The following is a 25,414-nucleotide window of genomic DNA, read 5'->3' as shown; positions in this document are numbered from 1 at the left end:
AAAAACCACCTGCCACACCGTAGTTACAGCTGACTTTGGATTTCCCACCTGTTTTAGAATTTTTATGCAAGGAAACCTATTTGCTTAAAATGGCTACAAAGCTTTGTTGTCTAAAACTCGAAGAGGACCGAGCCAGAGCAGCACGTTTTCCTCTACCCACCACTTGCCTGAGCAGGAACGCGCGCCGGGCAGGCAGCACCTGACCGTGCGAGGACCAGACCGTGCACGGCGAGCGAGACGAGCAGCCGTGCCCAGCCACGGTGCTGCAGGATTCCCTCCCCTCGGCCCAGCGCGCAGACGAGAGCACTGCCTCGCTGCTCTGACACCCCGGAGCCACGGCCCCTTCCCAGACTCTCTCACAGCACACCCGCACGGGCCCCTCTCCGCGCTCCCGGGCGATCACAGCATCTCAAGCACAGGTGTCCAGGAAAGAAGAAAAAGCACATTTCAAAACGCTCACATAGTTCAGCCGCATGCTGAATTTTAACCCTGGATGTGGCTAGAAAGAGTTACGTGATGTAGGAGGGCAGCGTGTTCCAGGTGAAGTGACAGCAGTCCCATGCGGTGAACGTACACAACGAGACCCGATAACCAGTTCCAGAAAAATAAACCTCACCAACAAGGGTCCTTTCGAGCGTATTCAGGGACCGAGTCCTGCTGGGACCGACGGCGTATGAAACCCACACCAGATCTCCCGGGAGAAGTCTCAGCTCTCACTGCTGGACCTTCCCAGCATCAGCCTGGGAGGTCCCGGGATCCAAAGGACCGCAGGCGTGCTCCGGGCCCCTGCGCCGACGCACAGGAACGCAGGCAGAGGAAGGCCCGGCTGGGTTCCACTCGGTGCCCGAGCAGGAACCGGCCGTATCGAGCTGTCTGTGCTCCCAGCCGGCGGAACGAACCCGGCACCGACGACGCAGCGGAGCATCTCCCTCCGCGGCAGGCAGCGCGCGCGGGACACACAGCACAGCCCTGCCGCTCCTGCCACCCCGCTTTAAAAGCGACAGCAGCGCCAGCATTAACAGAAAGCACATTTAAAAGTAAAGGTTTTTAAAAAAAAAAAGTCTTTCACCTCTATGTCACGATATACTTCTCTTCCCCTTCGCTCAGAGGCTGCTCTCACGGGGTGAGCTGCGCTTCCCAGCTCTCCACAGGACAAACCCAGCCCCAGCCATCCCGACGGCGGAACACCGTAACCAAACTGGGTGTTTTTCTTGCTGTAGTCCTCTTGTTGCCTGACTATAACACAACAGTTCCACCAGGATTTGCTGTCTGCAACTACTTCCCCTTTGGTACCAATCCGTAATTACAATGATTCAACACATCTTTGCCAAGGAAACATTTTTTAATGGGGGTTGGACTAGATGACCTCTAGGGGTCCCTTCCAACCCAAAACTTTCTATGATTCTGTGATTCTAATTAATGCAATGCCACAAAATAATCAGAAGCACAGGAGAAAGCCTGACACACAGCACGCTGTCCTACTTCAACGCAAGCTCCTGCCCTTCAGCATTTCTCTCTTCAAACCGCCCACCTCCGGACACGAAGCGGGGTCTCGGCCAACAGCCCCCACGGGCACCAGCCCAGCGCCTCCCGCTGCCCTCCCAGCCGCCCGCGGAGCCGAGCTCCCTTCGCTTCGGAAAGGGCTGGAGGACAGGACCGCCGGCGACACAGGTCCCCACGGGCGATGCATCCTCAGGCTGCTCCCCCGCGCCCTCGCTGCTCGTCGCACCGCTGATTAGACGGGACGCCGCTCCTACGAGCGCGCTGAACACGCGTGCCAGACCAACTCCACACCTTTATTGAACAGCACATCGCCGCGCCACGCCGAAACCCGCGGCGCCAGGCAGCGCCGAGACCCTCGCCGTCCGCAGCCGCCACGAGCAGCAGCTCCCTGACCCCGCACGGCGCCGGCCGCGTCTCAGCGCTGCCCCGACAAACCTCCAGAGCTGCGGCTGACGACGCGTCCTCGCGAAGCCGGAGCTGGGAACGCGCTGGCTTCCAGGCACCTCGGAGTTGTGGCTTTTCTCTCTTTGTGAAACCCGTCTGGATGAATCACTCGCCCAGTCACAGGCTGGGTCGTGACTCCAGCTGCGGCAACACGGAATCCCCGGAGTACGGAGCCCTTCTACATCAACCAGTTCTTAAAGTAGCAACGTACTCAAATGATTCTACACGTAATCAATGCAGTAAGTAAATCAAATATATAAAAAAAAGAAAAGATTTTGAACGTGGTGCGTCACAGAGGAAAACGCAACGAACCCCTCTTTAAATATCTTTAATAGGATTTTTCAAAAAGTACATGACAAAGCATCTGAACTCCTTTTAGGCAACACTTTGCTAATAACCTAAAAATACAGTTTCAAATTGTTTCAGAGATAGAGGCAGCTAACAATATCTCGCTAAACAATCTGCTACGACGTGCCTCTCTGATTACTGATGGCAGCGATATCCTGAGTGCGTAAAAAGATGAAAACGCCAGAGAGATTCTTCTTTATTGACAGCGAGTTTCTAATTTGAGTGGGGGAACTGCGCAGGGCTGAGGGTTTATCTCCGCACCGATCACCAGCCTGGAGCCGGCTTCGCCTCTCCTGCGCTGCCAAGAAAGATTTTAAATCATCGGCTTAAGAGTAATCCAGACGAGAGGTTATCTCAGGCTGCGTTGCTAATTAACGCCGAGCCACGCAGGCTGCCTGTCGAGAGCACGTGTGTGCTTTGATGGAACCAGCCCCTGCGACAGCGTTACCCACGGTTTTGTACCCAGCGTGTCACCGACAGCCCACGCGCCGCGGCGAGGGTCCCCAGGCTGCCCAGCGGCCCTCGCAGCGGAGGGGGCTGCGGCCGGGCTCGCCGCACGCCGCCGAAGCATCAATCCGTCGGGACGCAGGGGCACGCCGCCTCGCAGGGTCCCCGTCGGTTCTCTCGTGACAACGGCGTATTGCTGACCCCGCCGACCCGAGGCCACCTCTCGTCTCGCTCTCTGGAGGAACCTCCCAACCGCCTGCAGCTCTTCACCGGGCTCCCCTGGAGCTAGCACCAGCCTCGGCTGTCCTGGCGTCCCCCCCGCAACACCCCGCACGGCCGCACTCTGCCGACTCTTCTCCGGGTAAAAGGATGCTGGAGACAGAATCACAGAATGGTGGGGACTGGAAGGGACCTCTGGGGTCACCCAGCCCAACCCCCTGCCCAAGCAGGGTCACCCAGAGCAGGCTGCACAGCACCGCGGCCAGGCGGGGCTGGAATATCTCCAGAGAAGGAGACTCCACAGCCTCCCTGGGCAGCCTGGGCCAGGGCTCCGGCACCCTCAGAGGGAAGAAGTTCTTCCTCGGGTTCAGCTGGAGCTTCCTCTGCTCCAGTTTGTGCCCGCTGCCCCTTGTCCTGTCGCTGGGCACCACTGCAGCCCCGGGGAGCGAGGCCAGGGATGCGGAGCACCGGCCACGCTGTCTCCTCCGCGGACGGACGGCACGGAGCCGAGCCGAGCCGCCCGTGACCCCCAGCAGTGGCCACCAGCCCCGCCGGGGACGAACGGCCAAACCGCACCACGGAACCACGCTCGGGCGTCTGCTCTTGCCTTTGGGACAGTGCAGGAGCCTTTCAGGCTTCCTGCCTTGAAGGAAAATCCTCACCACGCACGGTGGATACGGACCCATGTCCCACGTCAGCTGTAACAGTACAAAGCACTGATCTCGCTGTCAGGTCTTTTCGAAAGCAGGAATCCCGTGCTGCCATTCCACGGGCAGCTGGCAAACGTTACTCACTTTCGCTTCATCTCTGCTTTGCAGCAGAACTACGACTTATCATCATCTTCACAAGTGAAGATCAAAAGCTTGCCCCCATTTCTGAAGAACATATCTGGCTGAACTTAGGGTATCAGAGATATTTAACAAGCAGAGACTGAGATGAACCTAATTTCAGCTAATTTCTTATGAATATTTCAAATGAGCCATAGTCAAAGAGTGTATCTGATGATAGAAAGCATTAACAGATCTAAAGATATTTTAGTACCTCTCAGTACTCCTCCCCCCGCTGTCATTCCCCCAGCATTTTCCGAGCTGACACACGACTCTGGTGAATGAACCCTTGGTTCAGCAGCTGCCCAGGTAACTTCCTTCATTGCTCCGTTCTCAACACGCTCCGCCTTGAAGCTAAACATACTTCACTCCTCGGGGACAGAAGCTGCAACAGGAGCTTTCAAAGTGCTTTATTAGCTTCTGTTTAACGGAACGACACGGTTTCAGTGTATGCAAATAAGAGCACCGTTAGAAGCCGAGCCAAGCAGATTTTTCCTGCAAATACACCATTTTCTAAATCTTAAGCGACTGCCCAATAAAATCATCTACGCTACTCTCACAAAACCCGCTGTAAGAGTACGGTATCACATCAGCAACTTGATTAAACGGTTACATCGCTGTTTTTAAAAGTTTCTTGAACTTGATTAAAAGGACAGTTTTGCCCCTTTGAGACGCAGTCATTACTACATGAAGTACAGCCTCTTATGAACCAGGTACTCCACTGCGAAGTGGAGCGACCCAGAAGGTCAGGCATCCTTGGGACAGCCCCCTCCCCTCGGCACCCCCCGCCCGGGGACCAGCCTTCCGCAGCCTCGCTGCCCCGCACAGCCCCGACGCTCAGTCCTCGGCCCCTTACCTCCTCATAAAACTTCAGCTGAGGGACAGCTTCATCAATCTCATTCATGCAATAGTCTTTAAAAAGCAAAAATCCTGGAAAGAAAAGAAGAAAAAAAAAAAAAATCAGAAGAAATGCATTATTGCTGTGCTAACTTGTAGCAACGGACACACAACCACCTGGGTAACACTGTGCCTTGTAGGTACCTGCGTAAGGACCCCTGAGTGCCAAGGCTTGGCAATACTGAGTACCCAGCGGCTCCACAGCATTCTGAACAGAAAAGGACCAAACCTCGCCCACCTCTCACACGTGTATTCAGCATATTCCAACTTCTACCCGCTGCGAATTTTATGAGACATTTACATGATGCACAGAAGTATCCCATTCCTCTTCATAGATCAGGTTTTGTTTCTTTTTTCAGAGCAAAAACTGGATACTATTCAAGTTTTATTTTTTTGAAATAGATTTACCTACTTTTTATTGATAAAAAGTAACCTCTTCAGCGTTCCCATGTTAAACCTACAGGTTAACATCACCTCTGATCAGTTTTACAGCACAATAAATTACATCGAGATCTTTGTAGTTCCTTCACAAGTCATTTAAAGCATGGCCCCTGCAGCCTGCTGATGAGTATTTTCCATTGCCAGTGTTCTAGCAGGTGGCACCGGGCTCCATCGCAGGGAAGGACTGTCCTGCCCTCGCCCGAGCCGGCACCGGCTGCCCTCCGGCCTCACAGGGGACCCGCGGCCACAGCCCGGGTCACCCGGCTCCCGGGAGCTGCCAACCAAGGCGCCGGCGGGTCACAGCCTGGGCAGCACCTTCCCTCACTCAGCATCACTGCGTGCTTCCTGAAATCACGCCCAGCTTCTGGAGGGAAGGCCACAAAAAGTCACCTCCAGTAAGGCAGCGAGCAGGAGCAGGCAGGGCAGCGAGCCCGAGGGCTGCGAGCCGCTCCGTCCCGCTCCCCTGCCCGCCTCCTCTCCCAGCGGGGTGGCACGTCCAGGCATGAACCACCCCTATTCAACTGGGGAAAAAAAAAAAAAAATATATATATATATATATACATACAAGAGACAATTTTTTAAATTAAAATGTCATTGTAATTCGAACTTCCAGCAAAATTGTGTTCCAAAAAGAAGTAACGCGCTGCTGCGCGCCCACCTAAGCAGCAGTCGAGCCACCTACGCCAGCGCACGCTTCCCAGAGCACGCTACCCCTCAAAAACTGTCAGCCCCGCTTCCCGGGCTACACGGTACCTTCGCTGCAGCGTGTCCAGGAGCACGCTCAACTGCCAGCGTGAGCACCGTGTCCTTTCTACTCACCATCAGCTGATGTTATCAAAGACCTAAATAAGAGAGAAACCACACCAACTACTCAGCAGCAAAACCATCAGTCCCTGCAGCCACAGCGACGCTCCTCAGGCAAACAGAAGCTGGTATTTGTGTATCCTGAGGACACTCAGCAGGCTCCTGGCAGCCCCTCGGGCTGTACCTGGACCCCAGGCCACGTTTCCTATGGGAAGAGCCTGCTTCCCTGCGGTCCCCGGCATTTCTGTGGTCACAGCCGAATCCCGGAACAGGGCTCGCGACCGACAACTCCTGCCCTGCGCTTGGCTCATTTACCTGATTAGGATGACAGCTCAAAGACTATACAAACTGCATTTTGTTCTCTAAATAAGGACAGAAATCTAATTAAGAGATTCTCTTACGAGATTCTCCTAACTTCCCAGTTATTCTCAACAATCACTCTTAAAATATTTTCTGAACAAACGTGTTTTGAAAACAAACCAACCAACCCACCCCAAGTTTTCTATTCCTTAAGAGCAATTTGCAATTGGAGTGCTTTTTTTGCCTATTTTTTTTAAGGGCTTGTCTTAGTTCCTATTTTACTGGGAAGTCTTCTCAATAAGTTGTCGTCCCCCGCTGCAGAGGAGACGGGAGCGAAGCAGCGGAGCAGCCGGGCGATCCCCACGCCTCGCGCCAAGGCTGGAGCTCCCGGCCAGCCATCGTCCCGAGCACCCCTGTCACGGCAGGGACACAGCCACCATCACAGCGTGAGGCATCCATCGTCCCCATCATGGTGGGCACGGGGCCGCTCTCCCCCACGAGGCACCCACCGTCCCCGTCATGGTGGGCACACGGCTGCTCTCCCCTGCGAGGCACCCACCGTCCCCGTCACGGCAGGGACACGGCCACCGTCATGGCACGAGGCACTCGCCATCCCTGTCACGGCAGGCACGTGGCCGCTCTCCCCTGCGAGGCACCCACCGTCCCCGTCACGGCAGGGACACAGCCACCGTCATGGCACGAGGCACTCGCCATCCCTGTCACGGCAGGCACATGGCCGCTCTCCCCCACGAGGCACCCACTGTCCCCGTCACGGTGGGCACGCGGCCGCTCTCCCCCGCGAGGCACCCACCGTCCCCATCACGGTGGGCACGCGGCCGCTCTCCCCCACGAGGCACCCACCGTCCCCATCACGGTGGGCACGCGGCTGCTCTCCCCCACGAGGCACCCACCGTCCCCGTCACGGTGGGCACGCGGCCGCTCTCCCCTGCGAGGCACCCACCGTCCCCATCACGGTGGGCACGCGGCTGCTCTCCCCCACGAGGCACCCACCGTCCCCGTCACGGTGGGCACGCGGCCGCTCTCCCCCACGAGGCACCCACTGTCCCCGTCACGGTGGGCACGCGGCCGCTCTCCCCCACGAGGCACCCACCGTCCCCGCAGCTGCAAGCCCAGCCAAAGCCAGCCCACGCCGCCCACCCCCAGCGCGGGGCGAGCCGCCCGGGCACCAGGCACCCCTCTTCCCGCACCCCCCCCAGCCGCAAGCCCATCACCAGCCCCATTTGGGGATCAAAACCTGGCACCCGTGGAAGGGAACCCACCGCGTTCCTCTGCGCGGGACGGGAACCACAGCGGCCCCCAGCAAGGCAACGCTGGACTGACTGAACCCCTGTTTGGACAACGAGCCCAAGGAGACCACAGTCGGGTAACGAAGAGACCAAGGAGCGGCGCAAACAGCAACGAACGCGATGAAAGACAAATCCCTGGCGCGCTCCCAGCTCCTGGCTGCTCACCAAGAAAAGCCACAGACACAAAAACCAGCCCACAACGACAACTGCGGGAGGAGAGCGAAGCTATACCAACACAAACTTTCAAGAACGCCGCGCCAAACATTTTAGCCCCGCTCTGTATTTTCCAAACTTTATAATTTAATTATTGCGGAGGAAGAGGAGGCTCAGTGGAGCGGGGCAGGGGGAACAGCGGCCGGCCTGTGCTGCCCGCGTTACGCAGCCCGCCGCTCCGTCTCTTCTCTGAACCGCGCTGCTGCGCAAAACACTGGAGAGATCCAAAGCAAGATGTCAGAAAGCGTCACAGAGGAGTGACGGGGTCGTGACAAGTCACAGCCACACGAACCGATGCTGAGAAAACGCTGTTGGGCAGGATCCAGCGAGATGCGCAGAACTCGTACAGCAGCATTTTACAGCGTAGGATAAAAAAATAAACAATCAAAACATACTGCAGTAAAATAAAATAAGGCACAAAACACCTCTTGTCCTCGACGTTACGGACACCGAGACCCCTGCCCACCCACCCGCCGGCTGCAGGGTGCTCCCCCAGCCCGCAGCCCCGGGGCACTGGCGGGGGGGGGGGGGGGGGGAGATGGGTCCCTCGCACCGAGCCCCGGGGCTGCCCCCCACCCACGGGCTCTGCCCCGCTCCGCGCCCGGGGCACGACCGCGCTCGCTACAGCAGCGGGTCACGGGGACATTCTCTTGCAGCCAGAAAAACGGTGAAGATCTCTTTTTCACTGTGATTTTCACAAGTTGGGAGAGGGGGGGGGAAAAACCCCCACTTGGGCAGGTCAGTAGCATCCAGGAGGAATATTATTCTCACACTGGGGGAGTGTTTAACACTTCAGCCAGAGCATCAGCTTTCATCAACCATTCACCATTGTCTTTTCAGGGAAAAAAAAAAAATAAAAAAAAAAAATTCCCTATTAAGAAGTGCTGTTTGATACCAGTTGAGATAAAAATGGGTATTTGAAGTTTCCTTTGAAGAACTCCTGGACTGGGAGCGTTTCCGTACGTGTATCACGATGTACTGTGTACACATACGCAGCTTCCATAGTCATCAAAAAATGGGGATTTCACACGGACGGATTTCCCTCCACAAAAAGCTTTCCAGCACTGTCGCCCTAGCCAAGCCGTAAGCAGGACTGCGTACCACGAGCTTTCCAAGCGCCGGTTCGAAAGCCAGGCCCACGCACCGCTCTGCCAGGAAGCACCAGGGACCGCCAGCACGGGTCCGTACCCGGCAGCCAGCACCCACGCACTTCCGACACCTCCCGGCACGCATCGCTAACCGCGACCCGACGGGACCTGCACCAGTCGCTGGCTTCAGCGCTGGGAAAGTGCTCTGGAGGCGGACGGCCAGCTGCAGAGCCCATCGCTTCGGCACTGGCAATCGGCACAGCGATGGCTCGGCCTGCGCGGCGCCGGGGAACCGAGCTTCCGCCCCACGACGACGCTCTGCACGGCGCTGATGAGAAGCGGACGCTTTCGGAGGTTTTCAGCTCGTCCTAACGCCTGGCCAGCATCAGGCAACCCTGAGTGCTGCTTTTAAAATTATGAGCGACACCGACAGCAGAGAAAGTTTTGTGGGTGTCCAGCACAACCATTTTCTTCAGCAGTTTGTACCTGGGGAAGGGTAAGCCGAGTGATGGGGTGAGTTACAGAATTATGGAATGGGAGGGGTTGGCAGGGACCTCTGTGGGTCACCCAGCCCAACCCCCTGCCCAAGCAGGGTCACCCAGAGCAGGGGGCACAGCACCGCGGCCAGGCGGGGCTGGAATATCTCCAGAGAAGGAGACTCCACAGCCCCTCTGGGCAGCCTGGGCCAGGGCTCCATCACCTTCAGAGGGAAGAAGTTCTTCCTCGGGTTCAGCTGGAGCTTCCTCGGCTTCAGTTTGTGCCCGGTGCCCCTTGTCCTGTCGCTGGGCACCACTGCAAAGAGTCTGGCCCCGTCCTCTGACCCCCACCCTGCAGATATTTAGAGGCATTTCTAAGGTCCCCTCGCAGCCTTCTCTTCTCCAGGCTGAACAAGCCCAGCTCCCTCAGCCTCTCCTCGCAGGAGAGATGCTCCAGGCCCCTCCTCATCCTCGTAGCCCTGCGTTGGACTCTCTCCAGTAGTTCCTAGAGTTACAGTTAACTGATAATCTCACAATTAATGAGAATTTTTTTCCACTTGTCACATGAAAACAGAGAGAAAGGGTGTTAACTGGGGCATTTTCTCTGTCAAAATGACAGTGATGCCAGGCAGCAGCACCCATCCGCCCTCGCCCCGCCGGGAGCCGCTGTGCCGCGAAGGGCCGGTGCCAGCGGCCGAGCAGCAGCCGCGGAGGAGGCGAATCGCTGCCGCGGTGCCAGGCAGCCCGGGGGTCCGCAGGGAAGCTCCGCTTCCAGGGACGAGCGAGCAGAGGCAGGCGGCTGCGGACAAGGAACAGAGAAGGATCCGGGGACTGCAAGGGACTCTCGCGGAGTCTGGAGGACAGAGCTGTTCGGGAAAAGTCTTTGGGGAAGCCAAGAAACAAGAACAGATTGCAAAGCGACGAGAGCAGGTTTCAGTGACCGGTATTTGCTTCACTAAAGATTTAAAACGGAATCAGAATCTCCCCGGCCCAGTAGAGAGCATTGCTCAAAAGGATCTAAAACTCCAACGCATTAAGAAAAATTCAAAAGATTTTGCGGGTAATTTCTTCATTTAAGAAGTCCTATTCCCTGATTTTTATCTTTTTTCCGAACGATTGCCCTTAGGCCATTGGCTCTCCCACGGCAGAACTGCAGACGCAGAGACCCCGCTCCTCCCCGGCGCCTTCAGCCCACCTGCCCGCGTCCCAGGTGCCAGCCACCTCCCTCCTCTGTCCTGGATTCAAACAAACCCAATCAGAGCCGAATGCTCTCCGCCCGGGGAGCATTTCTGCTGTGACCTCCCGTTGTACCAACAGATTCCGCAATCCCACTGCAGCACAGAGGAAACCTCTTCCCTCACCGATGTTCTCTGAGTGAGAAATGATTAGCCCGAGACGGCAGCTCTGGGGTAGCAGCAGCGCTAACTGACAGCCGCAGCGCTGAGTAAGTGACAGCAGCTTTCAGAAGCTCAGGGAGAACTGACGCCACGCACAATGAGCACAGTCAACTACACACAGGAAAGGAAGGCCCGGAACAGAAAGCAGGAATTAAAAAAATGATACTGTTAAGTAGCAGATAAAAGGAACCGGCAATTATTTATGAAATAAAGATGCTGACAGCTTTTGCTTTAAAGATTTCTTCTTCTATACTATATAATTTCTGCAACAATCAGATCACTGGCTGCTGGGGGGGCGGGGCGGAAATATTTTTTACAAGCTTTTTCTGGTAACACCGAAGTGATGGGTGGTAACAACAGCACATACACTTGAGTGCCAGACAGCACCTAGCTCCAAGCCTCTGCTTTCATAGAATCACAGAACGGTTTGGGTTGGAAGGGACCTTAAAGCTCATCTGGTTCCAACCCCCCCGCCATGAGCAGGGACCCCTTCCACCAGCCCAGGGTGCTCAGAGCTCCATCCAACCTGGCCTTGAACTGGACAATAATTTTTTTTTCCCCATCACCTTTTTAAGGACAATCACCACGGCAAAACGCCTTCCACGGGGGGTACAGCAGACCCCTGAGGTTTGCAGCTCAGCCTTAACCAGGCACTCGTGACCGGGTACGGCTGGGGAGATGCGGAGAGCAGCCCAGCACCGGGGACTCGGGCAAGAGAGCCATTGCTTGCGGCACTGCGCCATCCCCAGAGCCCAGCCCCAGTCGGACAAGCTCCGTCTGACGAGCCTGGAGAGGACAAGGCGAGGGAATTACGTTAACCCATCTCTTTTTAAAAAGAACATACTTGTAGGTGACCCTGCTTCGGCAGGGGGGTTGGACTAGATGACCCACAGAGGTCCCTTCCAACCCCTACTATTCTGTGAAATTCTGTGAAATTCTGTGAAATTCTGTTACTTCTATATTCATCACAATTTTTCTTTCTAACACGATTTCAGAAAATTCCCATGAAATCCTGCCTCTTAAGGCAACAGCAACCCCCTCCCCACGCCTGAGTTAATGACGCCTGCTTCTGTTTCCCCCCTCCAGCGCTTCTCGGGCCGGGCTCGGGCAGCGAGCAGAAACGCAGCCGGTGTCCAGCCGACACGCTTCTGCCAGACCTGGCCCGGCCCCCGCCCGCACCGCTACGAGCTGGTTCTGGGTTACACGACTGCATTGCCCCAAGCTGCCTCCCGCATCGCTCCCCCCTGCCCAGCCCACGCTGCCCGGCTCCAGCCGCCCGGCCGGAGGGTCCCGGGGCTCGGCGCCCGTCCCCCACGAGCGCAGCGCTGCCCGGCCACGCCACGCCGGCACGTCCACCCACGGAGCACCCTGCTCCTACGAAATCTGGAATTCGCACCTCTGCTGCCAGCCCAGGGCGTCTCGGCAGCCCCCCGGGGCTCTGCAGCCCCGATGCCCGCGGGCCGGACCCACCCCGGCACCGGTGATGCTCAGCCTGAAGCCCCCCAAAACGTTCTCCCAGCACGGGACTGCACAGCGGTACCGAGACCAACAGACCTGGGCATGGCTGTGCCAACACATAGAGTATTTAAAAGCTGACTTGTTAGCAGAGTCTTTTTAAAAAAAAATAAAAATAAAGCCTGCAATGCAGAACCCTTCTCTTAGAGCCCTAACAAAGCACCGCTGCCCTTTCCAGCGGCAGGGCTGGAGCTGCCCTCCCACCTCACCGGTCCTCGCAGTTCTCCTGCCCTGGCTCTGGTGTTCTTCAGGCAGCACGCGCTGCCCCGTCCGCGGCCAGCGCGCCGGCCTTCGGCCTCCTCCGCCAGTCTAAAGGTCACCTCCGCGTTCGTAACGCCGTACCTCGATCCCCACCAGAATGCCAATTCCCTGAGCGCACGGAATAACAACGAAAAAAATTAATGAGGACCTCCATAATAAAACAAACCTTGGAGAAAATTACTTATCTAATTCTAACTGGAATGTTATTAGTATCTGATTCAAATATCCTTTTAACAGGAGTAAATAAAAGTCTTATTAAAGCAAACAGAAGTGAGTAGGTAAGACAGCGGAGCTAAAAATAGACACAGTTAGCCCCGACAGAAGCACGCGCAGTGTCACTGATGGAAGGGAAGCTGCTTCTATTTACAGCAGACCTGAACGTGGTCCAAAATGCTGATGTAGGCTCTTTCTAGTAGGCAAAATAGCAAATCAGGAAACAAAAATATCAAGCCGGTTCCAAACCCTATCTAAACGTGCTGTGTATAAATAAGGGATAATGAAAAAGCAGCCAGCAGGGACACCTGCACCGGCACGGGCTCTCGTCCCCCAGCGCCGGGGCTAACGGCCCCGGGCAGGCACGGCTGCGGCACACGCTGCCCCGCACGGAATCCCCTCCTCTGCACGCCGAGGGCTCTCCCCAGGTCCCTCCCAGACCTCACCTCATCTTTCCCACTCGGCTGAATTGGGACAACGGCAAAGCCCCCGCGCAGAGCGCGCAGCCGTCGGTGCAGCCCCGCGGCGGGACACCCGGGAGCCCTTCTGCGGCCCGGTCCCTGCGCGGCAGCCAGCCGGGAGCGCAGCCAGAGCATCGCGCTTGGCTTTTCTGCGGGAAAATCACCCTTCCTCCCAGTGTGCCGCCTCGCGTTGTATCCCACTGTACTGGAGTTGTCTCAAGGAAGGCAGCCAGCCCACCACCGGCACCAGTAACAGGTCTGGGTCTCAGACACAGAGCGTGAGGGACAGAGGTCTATTATTAAACCACATAAAAACTGTAATTCAAACCAGCCTGCGGTTGCTACAGAACACCCAGTCAAGTTCAAAACCTTGTTCTGTACAGCATACGTGCTCAGTTGCCATAGCACAGGATAATTAAGACCACCGAAAAGCTCCAGAATTGAGAACACCACTGATTTCCTTGCTCGGGAACAAAGAGACTCCCTACTGCCAGGGAACACTCCCCTGCGTCGGAATCACCGCTTCGGCTGGGCACGCAGCCGCGAAAATCCGCACCGCCCAGAGGGCACCACAGATGTCACTGCCTTCCCTTCCAATTATCAGCTATTTATCCTTAACCTGTTCTTCCTAACAGAGCCTAATATGCATTCACTTTTCTTTAAAAATCATACATCATAGAATAGAATCACAGAATCACAGAATAGTAGGGGTTGGAAGGGCCCTCTGTGGGGTCATCTAGTCCGACCCTCCTGCTGAAGCAGGGTCACCTACAGCAGGCTGCAGAGGACCTTGTCCAGGCGGGGCTGGAATATCTCCAGAGAAGGAGACTCCACAGCCTCCCTGGGCAGCCTGGGCCAGGGCTCCGTCACCCTCAGAGGGAAGAAGTTCTTCCTCGGGTTCAGCTGGAGCTTCCTCTGCTTCAGTTTGTGCCCGTTGTCCCTTGTCCTGTCACTGGGCACCACTGAAAAGAGCTTGGCCCCATCTCCTGACACCCACCCTTCAGATATTTATAAGCATTAACAAATTAAAACACATCTCTCTGCATCAAAAGCAGGGTAAAAGAACAAATGATACTTCACAAGACCGGACTCGCACAGAGCGGTGCGGAGCGCAGAACGGTTTCCCTAGAACAGAATCAAACTGAGCTCCAATTAGTAAGTTGCCAGGTAGCTTGTTTAATGACGTCTATAAATCATTATATGAAAATAAACTTTGGCTAAAAGGTTTCAAGTGTCTCCAAAGAAAATCCTTATTTCCAGACGTATTTTCCATCAGCTCTTTGCCCAGCGAAGTCACCAACCCCGGTGAAAGCCTGGCCTGGCGTCTCCCCGCCGCCAGACCCGGGCACGGGAGCAGCGACGCAGCAGGAGCGCCCGGCTGCTCCCCCGGCACCGACATTTCGGAGCCGAAGGAGGGGCGTTCCCAGGTCCTGGGTCAAACCTCGGCATGCGTGGACACGGCAGAGGACGCTCAGCAGCCAACACCAACCGGCTTTCCGGGAGCTTTCCACGCCGGTTCGGCTCCAGCCCAGGAGCGAGCCCGCGGTTCAGCCGGGCAGGTGCCCACCAAACCGCGCTCCGGCCCCGGCAGCCCAGCGCTGTCCCAGGGCAGGCCCAGGCGGTGCCACACCGGCTCGAGTGACGCAAGGACTGCTGAGGAAAAGAAGAACGTGCGCCGTTTTTAACACGAAGCTGTAAGTCGTTAACAAAAATGCGATGTCTGCGCTTCACCCACCGCCGCTGCCACTGGATCCTTGCCTCGAAAGGAAAACCAACCCCACCACGTGTCATCACGACCCTCATGAAATGTACCTCTGGCATGGAACATGCAAGAAACCATTTTTTAAAGCCATGGAAAGAATAGAATGGGGAAAACTTATATCTGAACGACATTAGTATCTATCTTTCATACATTTCTCCTTTACCACGCAGGATTCCAGTCCACTAGAAGAGATCTATACATACACGGGAAGTGGAGTATCAAAGGCACTCAACATACCAAAGGTGAAAGAAAAATAAAAGCAAAAAAAGCATTGTCCGTAAGAAAAAGTACCTCTAAACGACCAAGGACTAATATCACTGAACAAAGATATGTAAAAATATTCTGATTTTTAAAAGGTCAGGTAAAAACAGAATTGAAGCGTTTCATTTCAATCAATCAGCTATTGCAAAGAACGTGAGTAAATTCCTTCACCAAAGCCCATCACGAAATACACAGCACTCGGCGTTCTGTTCTTTTTTCACCTGTAAATGGCAGAACCCCCAGCGCCTCTGCCCGTGGTATCAGCAGCTCCTAACAAGCCATTAGCAAGCTAACAAGTATCAGCAGCTTAAAAATGTCATGATGGTGGGTTGCTGCATCAGTTCTTTCCCCACATCACAAGAATATTCCGTCCCCAAGAAGCACGTGACAGTTACTATTTTATTAATCAGTACTTTTCCATCATACAACTTTTTAAAATTACTTACACAATGCAAGCCAATATCCCTTCGTTGCTGCTAAGCACGCTGTTTCTTCTGACACGCTCTACGCTATGAACTGCTCACTGTCAGGAACTGCTCCGCACACGAAGCACACCGAGACGTGTTCCTCTGCTTCTCAGCAAGGGCCTAGACCTGTGCGCGCTCTCCTGGGGAGCGGGGGGTGACAGGCTCCCGCAACGACGACGGGAATCATTCCACAACACCAGGCTGTTCTCCGGCGTCTGATGCCAGTGCCCACCTGGGCCAGTACTGCGCAGCATCTTCACCACTGTGAAGAATCGAACCGTTCTGCGACAGCTCTAGGCAGACTGTTGTAGTGTGGTTAAAAATCAAAACACAAAGCTAGTAGTATTCAGTTAGTAAATACACACAGCACTTGGTTAGGTAAAGGGAGCAAAACCACTCAAACAGCAGTGACAGAGCACAGACGATTCTCCCACATGAAGCTTAACGCTCTCCTCGGCTTCACTCTGCACTCTACGCAAGCTGCTGAGAGCTGGGCGTTCAGAAACAGATGGTTCTGCTTCTCTTCAGACTTTCCTCTTCTAATCAAGGAAATTACCGCCCGAAGCATCTAGAAACATTCAGAAACTGGTTTGCATGTTTCTGAACCTACCTATCCGGCCACCGCAGACACACACACATCTGGGAGCAGAGTATTAGAGGCACCGGCTGGGCAGAACGCTGTCGGTGGAAGGAGGCCAGGAAAGAGAGAAGCAGCTACCCTATAAGGCTGCTGCTCCGCTCCCCGCAGAGTCTGAAGACTCGAGGCCGAAGGGCGTGCATTACTCACCTCCCGACAGCGCACCAAGCGACGTTCTGCAGAAGAACCTCGCCAACCTGGACCAGCTCCCCGCGGGGTTTGCAAGCTGCATTACGCATCGCTCTTCCACAGGACAGATACTGCTACAGAACAATCCAAGCACCAGAAGGGCTTACAGCAAACGGCCACGTCTGTCCTCTGCTCTGCAAAGGAGATAACTGCTAGCCAGAGCTCCCAGCTTCTCTGCTCCACGACCTTCTCGCTGCTCTGTCTCTTAAAAACGCTGCTGAAAGTTAGCAGACCAACAGCTTCAGTAATTTCGAGTCTACTTACTCTTCTCCTGGTTTCTGAGCTTTTCTCCTGTTACTAACGAGTTCTCCTGCTGAGCTGAATGAGTAGCAGTGGCAGGACCAGGAATCTGCTTCATTAGCAGTACAGAGCTATGCAGGTGAATCTCATTAAAGCTGTTATTATGCCAGGTTGCAGACAGGGGAAACTAATAGTCACCCATTTCACTGTGGTGTTCAGAGGATTAATTGGTCTGTGAATTGTTTCAGGACACACTGATGAAAACTCCATGGGAGTGCGACTGTTTCAGACTGACCAAGAGACTGGGGTGGAAATCAAGATTGCGCACCATCACTGTTCACACACAAGTAGGAACATCTGAAATGGGCTCAGAAAGCTCAAGTGAGTACAAGCAGACAGAAAACACTACCTTTGGTATGAAAGTCTCTGTGTTAAGGATGGGTTTGTAACATTTTAGCTCAAAGCTTTCCAAACCGGTCTTTGCAACCGCTCACTGCTAGTCAGCAGTGGACCAGGTGAGGCACAAAGGTGTAGAAGAGCCCACCCAGCAGCAGGACCTAATTTGGGAGCCCAGCTCTCCTCCACCCCACGCCCAGCACCCACACAAAGACCTTCTGGAGGCCTCTGCAGCCCAGCTGCAGCACCACAGCGTGCCAGGAACACCCATCCCTCGCCAGGACCCACGCCGAGAGCCCCAGCCGGCAGCCCTCTCCTCCTCCTCGGCTCCCCTCCGCACCCGCACGCCTGCAAAGCCGCTGCCAACGGAGCTGGATGGAGCGGCCGGGCACACCGCCGCAGGGCACCGCGGCCGAAGGCTCGGGCGTGCAGATCACGACGGAGCAGATCACGGAGGGCCCACCTGAGCTGGGAGGGAGGAGCTGACCCGCACGCTTCCCAGGGAAAGCAAACCGACCCTTGAAATGCAGGCAGCAAGCCACCGCGCGCTGCGCACGGCCAGCTCGGGGTTTACTGCCCGGTCGGCAGTGTTTGCTGAAAACTTCAACGTGCAAACATCCAAGTGAAACCTCATTCAAATCAGTCATACTTTGCTGTCTCTCTATATATTACACTCCTCCTCCACCTTGCTCATTTTCCCTCCTGCAGTTCTGCTACCGGAGTTCAACGTTTCCAGTCTGCCTGGAATTCCTGATAACCTAACCCCAAAACTGTGCAATTACACTGCTCTGCGGAGACAAAGACTTCTTCTCCATGGAAAAATCTTCAGTCTTCCAAGAACCACACTGTATATAAATGCTCCATATCAGCACAGGTACATGATCCATTATGTGACATTCCAGTCAATAGGATATACATTTTTCCTATTTTAACGCTCAGACTCAATCTGCAAGGCCACTGGGAAATCACACAACGGAGTGTGTCCAACCCCTCCGCAAAGAAAGGCAGGGGAGCATATCCTGACAAAGAAATGCTAAGTTACTTAAGATCAGAAGAAAACCCAAAATGAATACATACATTTTTTATAGTGACTTTGGATACTATTTGTCCCTGACACACAAGACAGACGCCTCCTTAAAACGGCCTGCAGGTAAGGAGCCCAGAAAACCCACAGCAGGAAGCTTCGTCACAACCATCTCGCTGATCTTCAACGTAATTCATGCCAGTATCATGTTTATTTTACCACAAAACTAAAGCACGTTGAAAGAAATGTAGCTTCCAGTAACATTTATACCACGACAAATAACTAACCCAGAAAAATGAGATCTTCCAACTAACACCAACTCAGTGAAAACAAATGGCATGCAGGAAAACAGAGGGGCTCTGGTACGAAGGCTCTGCGCGCGCCTCCCCTCCTTCACCGTCCTCATCCCAGCTCGACGCGAGGGGAGCAGGGCTGGAAAGGAGAGCTCCGCGGTGGGATGTCTTCCATTAACAGTTTCTGTTTCGGTTTATGATCGCCCAGTTTCTGACATCGGCTTGTGGTTTGGTTTTTGTCTTGTTTTTAACTGATCGTATGAACCGTGCAAGAGTGGGTTCCACCGACTCGTACAGGCCTCCTGCAGACTGTGCGCAGTCCAAGGGTCAGCCTGAACTTGAACTGAAAATAAGAAGTAACACCAGAAAGCAGAAGATCACTCTTCAAACAGCATTTTAAATACAATTTTTTGTTCGTGTAGTCACTTCCTAGTTCTGATGGCGTCTGCTTCCGTACGGGGCCGTCTCCCGCAGGTCAGAAACGGAACCTCGGCCCAAAACCGCTGGAGCAAGCAGCCTGCCCCCCGCTCTTACCGAAAACCCGCCACGCCGCGAATGCTCTCCCCGTTCCTTGACATCAGTGTACCAGAATAAATTGTCACAGCACTACACATCCCATGAACGCTGTTCAGAGAGCAGTCCAAGGCTGTGACGCTTTCCAGCATCCCAGCCTTTGGTCAGTAGCTAACGAAGGGCCCCGGGTGGCTCCGGCTCTACAAACACTCTCGGATTTTACGGACACTTCAGCCCAGGTTTTTGCGCAGCCGCTCCCGCTCGCCGCTGTCCCCCCGGGAGGAGAAGCAAGACCTGCTAATCATTTTGTCAGCCCCTGCTCGTTTAATAGCCAAAAACTCAGGTGCTGCTCTTTACTCCCAACCAAGTCTTATTGCTTTCGTTGTTATTTCCTCCGAGGACTATTTAATTAGTTCAGAATGCCAATGGCACATAGATCTTACGCCTAAATTAAACAATAGCTTAAACAATGCTCCAGGGAGGTACTTCTCCCAGCCTGTTATTTTTAGGTATCTATCTCGGGGAGCGCAGTGCGCTGTGCTATCACACTGACAACAGAAAGAGGAAGAGCAAGAAGCGTTTTTCTCACCAGATTTTAACTCAAGATCCATCTAACGATTAGCATCAAAATTCTGAAATAATGAAATATGACGGGTCCACAACCAGAGAAACAAGCAACAGAAAGCATGACTCACTGCCCTAAAAAAAAAAGAATCCTCTTTAGCTGTTCTCACTCTAGTTTTTTGGGGTTTTTTTTTTCCCCATCACAAAGCTGTCACTGAGAAAGCCGCAGGAGCCAGCAGGCAGCACAGCCAGGAGCCCGGCTCCCGCCGAGGGCCGGCAGAACGGCCCCTTCCCACAGCCGCAGGCCGCCGTGCGGGAGGCACCGCCAACAGACCCCGCAAACTCAGCGACCCGACCCCAGCCCCGCCACGCCGGGAGCCGGCGAGCAGCCAGCCCCTCCAGCAGCACGCGTGTAGGCAGAAGCACCGGTACAGATGGCAGAATGCTCACCCCGGCTGGGCAGACCTCCAGCTTGGAGCCTGCCGATGGAAGAGGATATGAAAGACAGTCAAATGGATCGCCCCAGAAAGATCATTCCTTAGTAAATAGGAAAAAAAAAAAATGGTTTTTAACTTGTTATGCCAACAAGAAGTTTTTTTAATTGGTTCTTCCTACAAGCATTACATTTCAAGAAAATAAAACAGAAACTAGATCCAGCTTCAGGGGAAAGAAATGCAAGTTACTGCAATAGCAGCTCTTCACCTTGCCTAGCATGACCAGCTGCTGAAAAGCTGAAATGCCTTCTGCTCTCATCTCTCCCCGAGACCCGAACCCAGCAGCTCTGGGAACAGAGCAGGACCTGCGCAGGGCGCGGACAAACTGCCACCTTCCACCAGCTCCCAGGCAGGCACCGGGGAACCCAAGGCCGGACCTCGGCCAGGACCTGCGGCGGCAGGACGCTTTACTGCACACCCCAGAATTTCTCGGCCACCTCCACTCGCTGCCCACCAGGTAGACGCTGTTTGCCAGAAAGTCCAGTGCCAGACCTCAGAGTCACTGAACTATAACCGGCAACAAGCTTGCTCCGAAGCGTTTAACTTCAATAACGATAATCCCGTTCTAAAGTAGCATCACGACCTAATTCCCTCTGACGCTCGGCGGCGGCGCCGGCTGCAGCGGAGCCCGGCGTGCCCACGCGCAGAGCCCCCCGCGCCACGCTAACGCCGGCGTGCGGCAGGGCAGATTCCACGTGTGAATTACAGACACCGGGATACCAGAAGATGTCTCTTTTTTCTAAGGCAAACACACAGTCTGGTGCTGTAGCAAACAGGATGTGGTAAAAAGAAAACGAGCTGAAGGTGGTTACGCACCCCGCTTCGAGACACGCTGTACTTCCCCATGAAGCTTCTGCTGTGGAGGAAGCAGCTTCTGCGGGAACAGCCGGCTGCCGGGCTATGAAGCACTGCCAGAGCGTTTCTCTGGGCGGCTCGCCTATCTGCACGTCCTCTGACTCACGAGGGGGTTCTTAGAGAGCTCGGGATCCTTCTGGAGCATCACTCCTGCAAACAGCCAGGCCATCTCCAAGAGGCGAGAGCAACCCGCTCGTCCCCATGAAGAAAAAGACGCGAACGGAGGACAGACGCTTGTTTATGCCAACGTGAGGAAGCCTCCAGCCGTCCCCGTCCCGGAAGGGCTGCTGCCACGCCGCTGCCGGCGCAGCTTCCTGCTCTATTTTGATCCTCAAGGGCAGAGCAAAGGCTTTGGTTTCCGAGCCCGAGCCGCCCGTGCAGCGATTCCCTGCGGCTGCGCACCTGGGAGAGGTGGCGGGGAGGGAATCCTGGCCAGCCTTTGACAGCGGGGCCTGGCAAGCACTGCTCCGGACAGGATGCAAGGGCTCGCCAGGGAAACACCCGCAGCAGAGCAGCCCAGCACCATAATTAGGCATACTCATAGGAAAACACCCACAGGAAGGACTCCCTGCACGTAAGACAGACTGTATCAGACACCTGATCAAAGCCCTGGCTTTTACATTTGAAAGAAAAACAGAAAAAACAATGATCTGGAGCTGGAAGAAAGAACTGCAGTCTGGGGGGAAAAAAAAAAAGCTTAACAGTCCTCACCTAGGTCCCTTGGCAAAGGAAAAGACAGGCAGCTTGATGGAGTTCTGTAATTAGGACACAGGGAGCAAGCGCTGCATGCCAGACGGCGCTTTCACCGAGCAAACGAAGGCAGCGAAGAGCCAGCAGCAAGCGGCCGAACCGGCAGAGCTGCAGCTCGGGCCCCGGCACCGGCGTGACGCGGGCTGGGGCTGACCCAAAGCCGCTCGCCGGCCCGGGCCCCGCTGCCGGCTCCCCACGTCCCCGCCGCACAGAGCGAGCGGCGAAGAGGTGGTCAGACTTTTCATCGCTTCACCATCTTTATTTTCACAGCCCTTTGCATAACGCTCGCCTAAAATTGAAGGTACTTTACCACAAGCAATTATGCTAATGTCTGGAAGCAGAACTAATTGAACGGCACAGAACAAGCCAGAAAAAGCAATAAAATTTAAATGAACAGCCACAGTAACAAAATACAATATTTTCCAGTGCAATGCAAAGTCTTCTATTAAAAACAGCCCTGTTTATCTGCAATGTTTTTTTCCTCGCATTCTAAACCCTCCTTCAGCAGAAGCCGGCGTGGGCAGCCAGCGGAACCCCAGCGCAGACCTCCTGGTCTCGAGGTAACAGGGGGCAAGGGCTGCTACGACTGCACCCAGGGGCGAGGAGGGAGAAACCTCTGTCTGCAGCTGCGAGCTCCGCATCGAGAGCTGGGGGGAAGCCAGTGCGTTCGTGAAACTCCGGGCTCTGAACTTCCAGGTTCAGTGGCTGCCAACACTGGGAAAAAAGAAAGATAAAACCCTCCCAAGGTTACAGTTACTCAACTGCAGCTGCTGTTGCAAACTTTTCAGCACTGTTCTGTGGAGCTAACTGTTAACGAAAAGTATTCAGTTACATAAATCGAAATAGCCATTATATATAAGCTGTTCTGTTTGACTTTTTTTTTTTAAGGAGAGAAAAATAAAAAAGGCTTCTTCATTTCACTGCCATCAAACAGAACCAAACGGTTAAAGTCAGCCTGCTGGGTTGCTTAAAATTCTGCTTCTTCTGCAACTGCCACGCTATAGCAAAATATAAATGATTCAGCACAGACACCCAGGCTGAAGCACATACTGAGGGACGTCAGCACAACCAGCGAGGTACCTATGCATTCACAGTGTCGAGTTTTGGGACAGAACAAGAAGTCACAGTGTTTACGCACACAGACCCAGACCACACTTCAATCGCTGTGACACGGTGGAAAGCTCCACGAGACTCCCACGAACACACACTTTAGACCGGCGTTTCCACAGCCCTCTCTGTGAGATCTCTCTCATGAGATCCATTCCCCTGCCTCACTACCCATCCTACTACAACACTGGTTTTATTCACACCCAAATCTCTTTTTTAATTCACATGTTAAGCCTCTGGAAAACTGACTACCCTCATCATTTCTGCAACAACTCTTCTGGTTTTGAAGACAGTTCAGCCTCACTTCTCTCTTTCACAGCCTCCACAACGCCCTACCTCAACACTTCCTCGTAGGTCACATTCAGCAGGCTGCTCAGTAAGGTCTGCTCGCTCCCACTGCTCTTTCCTGGACTCTGTCCAGCAAGCCCATGTATATTTTCTAGTCCAGTGCCAGGACGGACACAACATTCTGCCAACAGAGGATTACTTCACATGCCTCACTGGCCACAATCCTGATTTTCTCTTTAGTCGTGTGACCTAGCCGAGACAATACAACCTGCGGCTCGCTGTGACAGCCAAGGCAATTAAAACCGTCCACCTGATCAGCAGTTCTCCACCCTGTGTTTGTGCTGTTAGGCCAGCACAGGCGCAGAGGACACTGCTCGTTTTGCTGAGAAGCACTGCGGTTTCCCCCTCCTCTGGTTTACGGCGACCTTCCGTCACTCTGCCCTCGTCCTCGGTGCGGGTGCAGTCTTCCTCAGCAGGCAAGCTGAACGCAGCGGTTCCCCTCTGCTCTGCCCTGGGGAGGCCCCAGCTGCAGTGCTGGGTCCAGTGCTGGGCTCCCCAGTTCAGGAAAGATGAGGAGCTACTGGAGAGAGTCCAGCGGAGGGCTGCGAGGATGAGGAGGGGACTGGAGCATCTCTGCTATGAGGAGAGGCTGAGGGAGCTGGGCTTGTTCAGCCTGGAGAAGACAAGGCTGAGAGGGGACCTTAGAAATGCCTCGAAATATCTGCAGGGTGGGGGTCAGGAGGATGGGGCCAGACTCTTTCCAGTGGTGCCCAGTGACAGGACAGGGGGCAACAGGCACAAACTGGAGCAGAGGAAGCTCCAGCTGAACCCGAGGAAGAACTTCTTCCCTCTGAGGGTGACGGAGCCCTGGCCCAGGCTGCCCAGGGAGGCTGTGGAGTCTCCTTCTCTGGAGATATTCCAGACCCGCCTGGACAAGGTCCTGTGCCCCCTGCTCTGGGTGACCCTGCTTGGGCAGGGGGTTGGGCTGGGTGACCCCAGAGGTCCCTCCAACCCCTGCTGTGCTGGGATTGTGGGATTCCCCCCAGCACCCACACTGCTAACTGAACCGCTGCACAGGAACTGACCCCGGATGCTCCTGTGCAAGCTCCGTGGATGCCTCCAGGGTGGAAAGCCTCACATGGAGGCACCGAGAACTGTTCCCCAAGGCCATTTTCTCAACAGTTCTGGCCCCTGCACACAGTACTGTCACCTAGGTCACACCTCGCTCTGCCGCTAGCAAGAACATGGTGTCAGACGGGCAAGACAACACGTATGGTATCGCTCCTGCTACCCCTCCCTCTACCAGCAAGGCCTGCTACCCCTGCAGAGAAGAAAAGAAGGTTTAACTGATGTGACACATTACACTGTTGACAAGCCCATACCAAGTAATACAATTTTCTCCTTGATGTTTCCAAATAATTTAATTATTTTTCCAGTAGTTTTCCAGAACATGAAGTTAAGTTGACAGATTGCCTTGCTTCATCTTCTTCCCTTTCACAACATTTCATTTCATTGAAGACCTTTGTCTGACTAAGTCCTGTCCACATCCCAGTGTCGTTCAGACCACCGACAACACTGGTATTTCAGTGGTCAGTACAGAGAAGTGGCAGGCAAGCCAATCTTAAAAATATTTACATAAGTAACACTTTGTTGAAATATAACTCACCAATTTTCTGATGAAAGATCTTGTCGAAGGTTAATTCACCCCTTTCCTCAAGGTATTTCTGCATAACACTGCGGATACTGAAAGAAAAAAAGAAAAATAAATAAAAAAAGGAGAGTTACTTGAAACTGCTTCTTCTAAACCAGACCTTTAACATGCTTTGGAGAAAAGCATCACTAAAATGAAACATCAGGGCAGGAGACTCCTGCAAAACGAGCTGCCACCGCCCAGCTCCTGCAGCAGCTCCCAGCGCGCCAGGCAGCCTGCGGCTCTGTGCGAAGCCCAGGGGACACAGAGCAGCTGCCCAACTGCCCCGGGGCCACGCCACGCACCCAGAGCAGCTGTCCAGCTGCCCCGGGGCCAAGCCACGCACGCAGAGCGGCTGCCGAACTCCCAGAACTCAACGTTGCAATCTATTTTATGAAAGTTGAATCTCTGCCTATCAACACCTTGCCAAACTAGCCTGAAATTAGCCTTGCAGTCTCAATGTGGTGATTTTTTAATGGTTCTTTGAGATTGAGTTAGACAAGAAATACCACTTTTCCCCACTGTAAATACTAACGCTATTCACTACAGAATATTAGCAATATTAGTAACTGTTCAGAGTAGAAGAGACATTTTTACACTTCAAGCTTAACATACCAGTAGCCTACACCACGCAGCGTGATGTACCTAGAACTCCCCTTCCAGAGTCTGTACTTATCTGATGAGGTTTGAAAATACCACAACCGAGTGTAAATTGGGAGGGGA

The 25,414-nt window shown here is 54.2% G+C and overlaps 1 protein-coding gene across 3 annotated transcripts in view; it reads right to left on the bottom strand.

Moving 5' to 3' along the window:
* The window catches only part of GRK3 (G protein-coupled receptor kinase 3), a 77,849-nt gene that overhangs the window by 34,319 nt on the left and 18,116 nt on the right, over nt 1-25,414 (bottom strand). Inside the window, exons 1-4 of one of the 3 annotated variants that reach the window (XM_075435025.1) lie at nt 24,668-24,718; nt 16,439-16,606; nt 15,631-15,913; nt 4,645-4,718 (exon numbers count right to left, since the gene is read on the bottom strand). In XM_075435025.1, coding sequence (XP_075291140.1) covers nt 4,645-4,692 — 48 coding nt within the window. In that variant the 5' untranslated portion in view covers nt 4,693-4,718; nt 15,631-15,913; nt 16,439-16,606; nt 24,668-24,718. Of the gene's footprint in view, nt 1-4,644; nt 4,719-15,630; nt 15,914-16,261; nt 16,333-16,438; nt 16,607-24,667; nt 24,745-25,414 lie in introns of those variants that run through there. The other 2 variants (XM_075435026.1, XM_075435024.1) reach the window with 2 other exon arrangements.

The sequence above is a fragment of the Opisthocomus hoazin genome, chromosome 13 (assembly GCF_030867145.1).
Source record: "Opisthocomus hoazin isolate bOpiHoa1 chromosome 13, bOpiHoa1.hap1, whole genome shotgun sequence".
Classification (NCBI taxonomy): Eukaryota; Metazoa; Chordata; class Aves; order Opisthocomiformes; family Opisthocomidae; genus Opisthocomus; species Opisthocomus hoazin.
The sequence above is the reverse complement of the archived record's forward strand: the minus strand, read 5'-3'. Positions and strand labels throughout refer to the sequence as shown.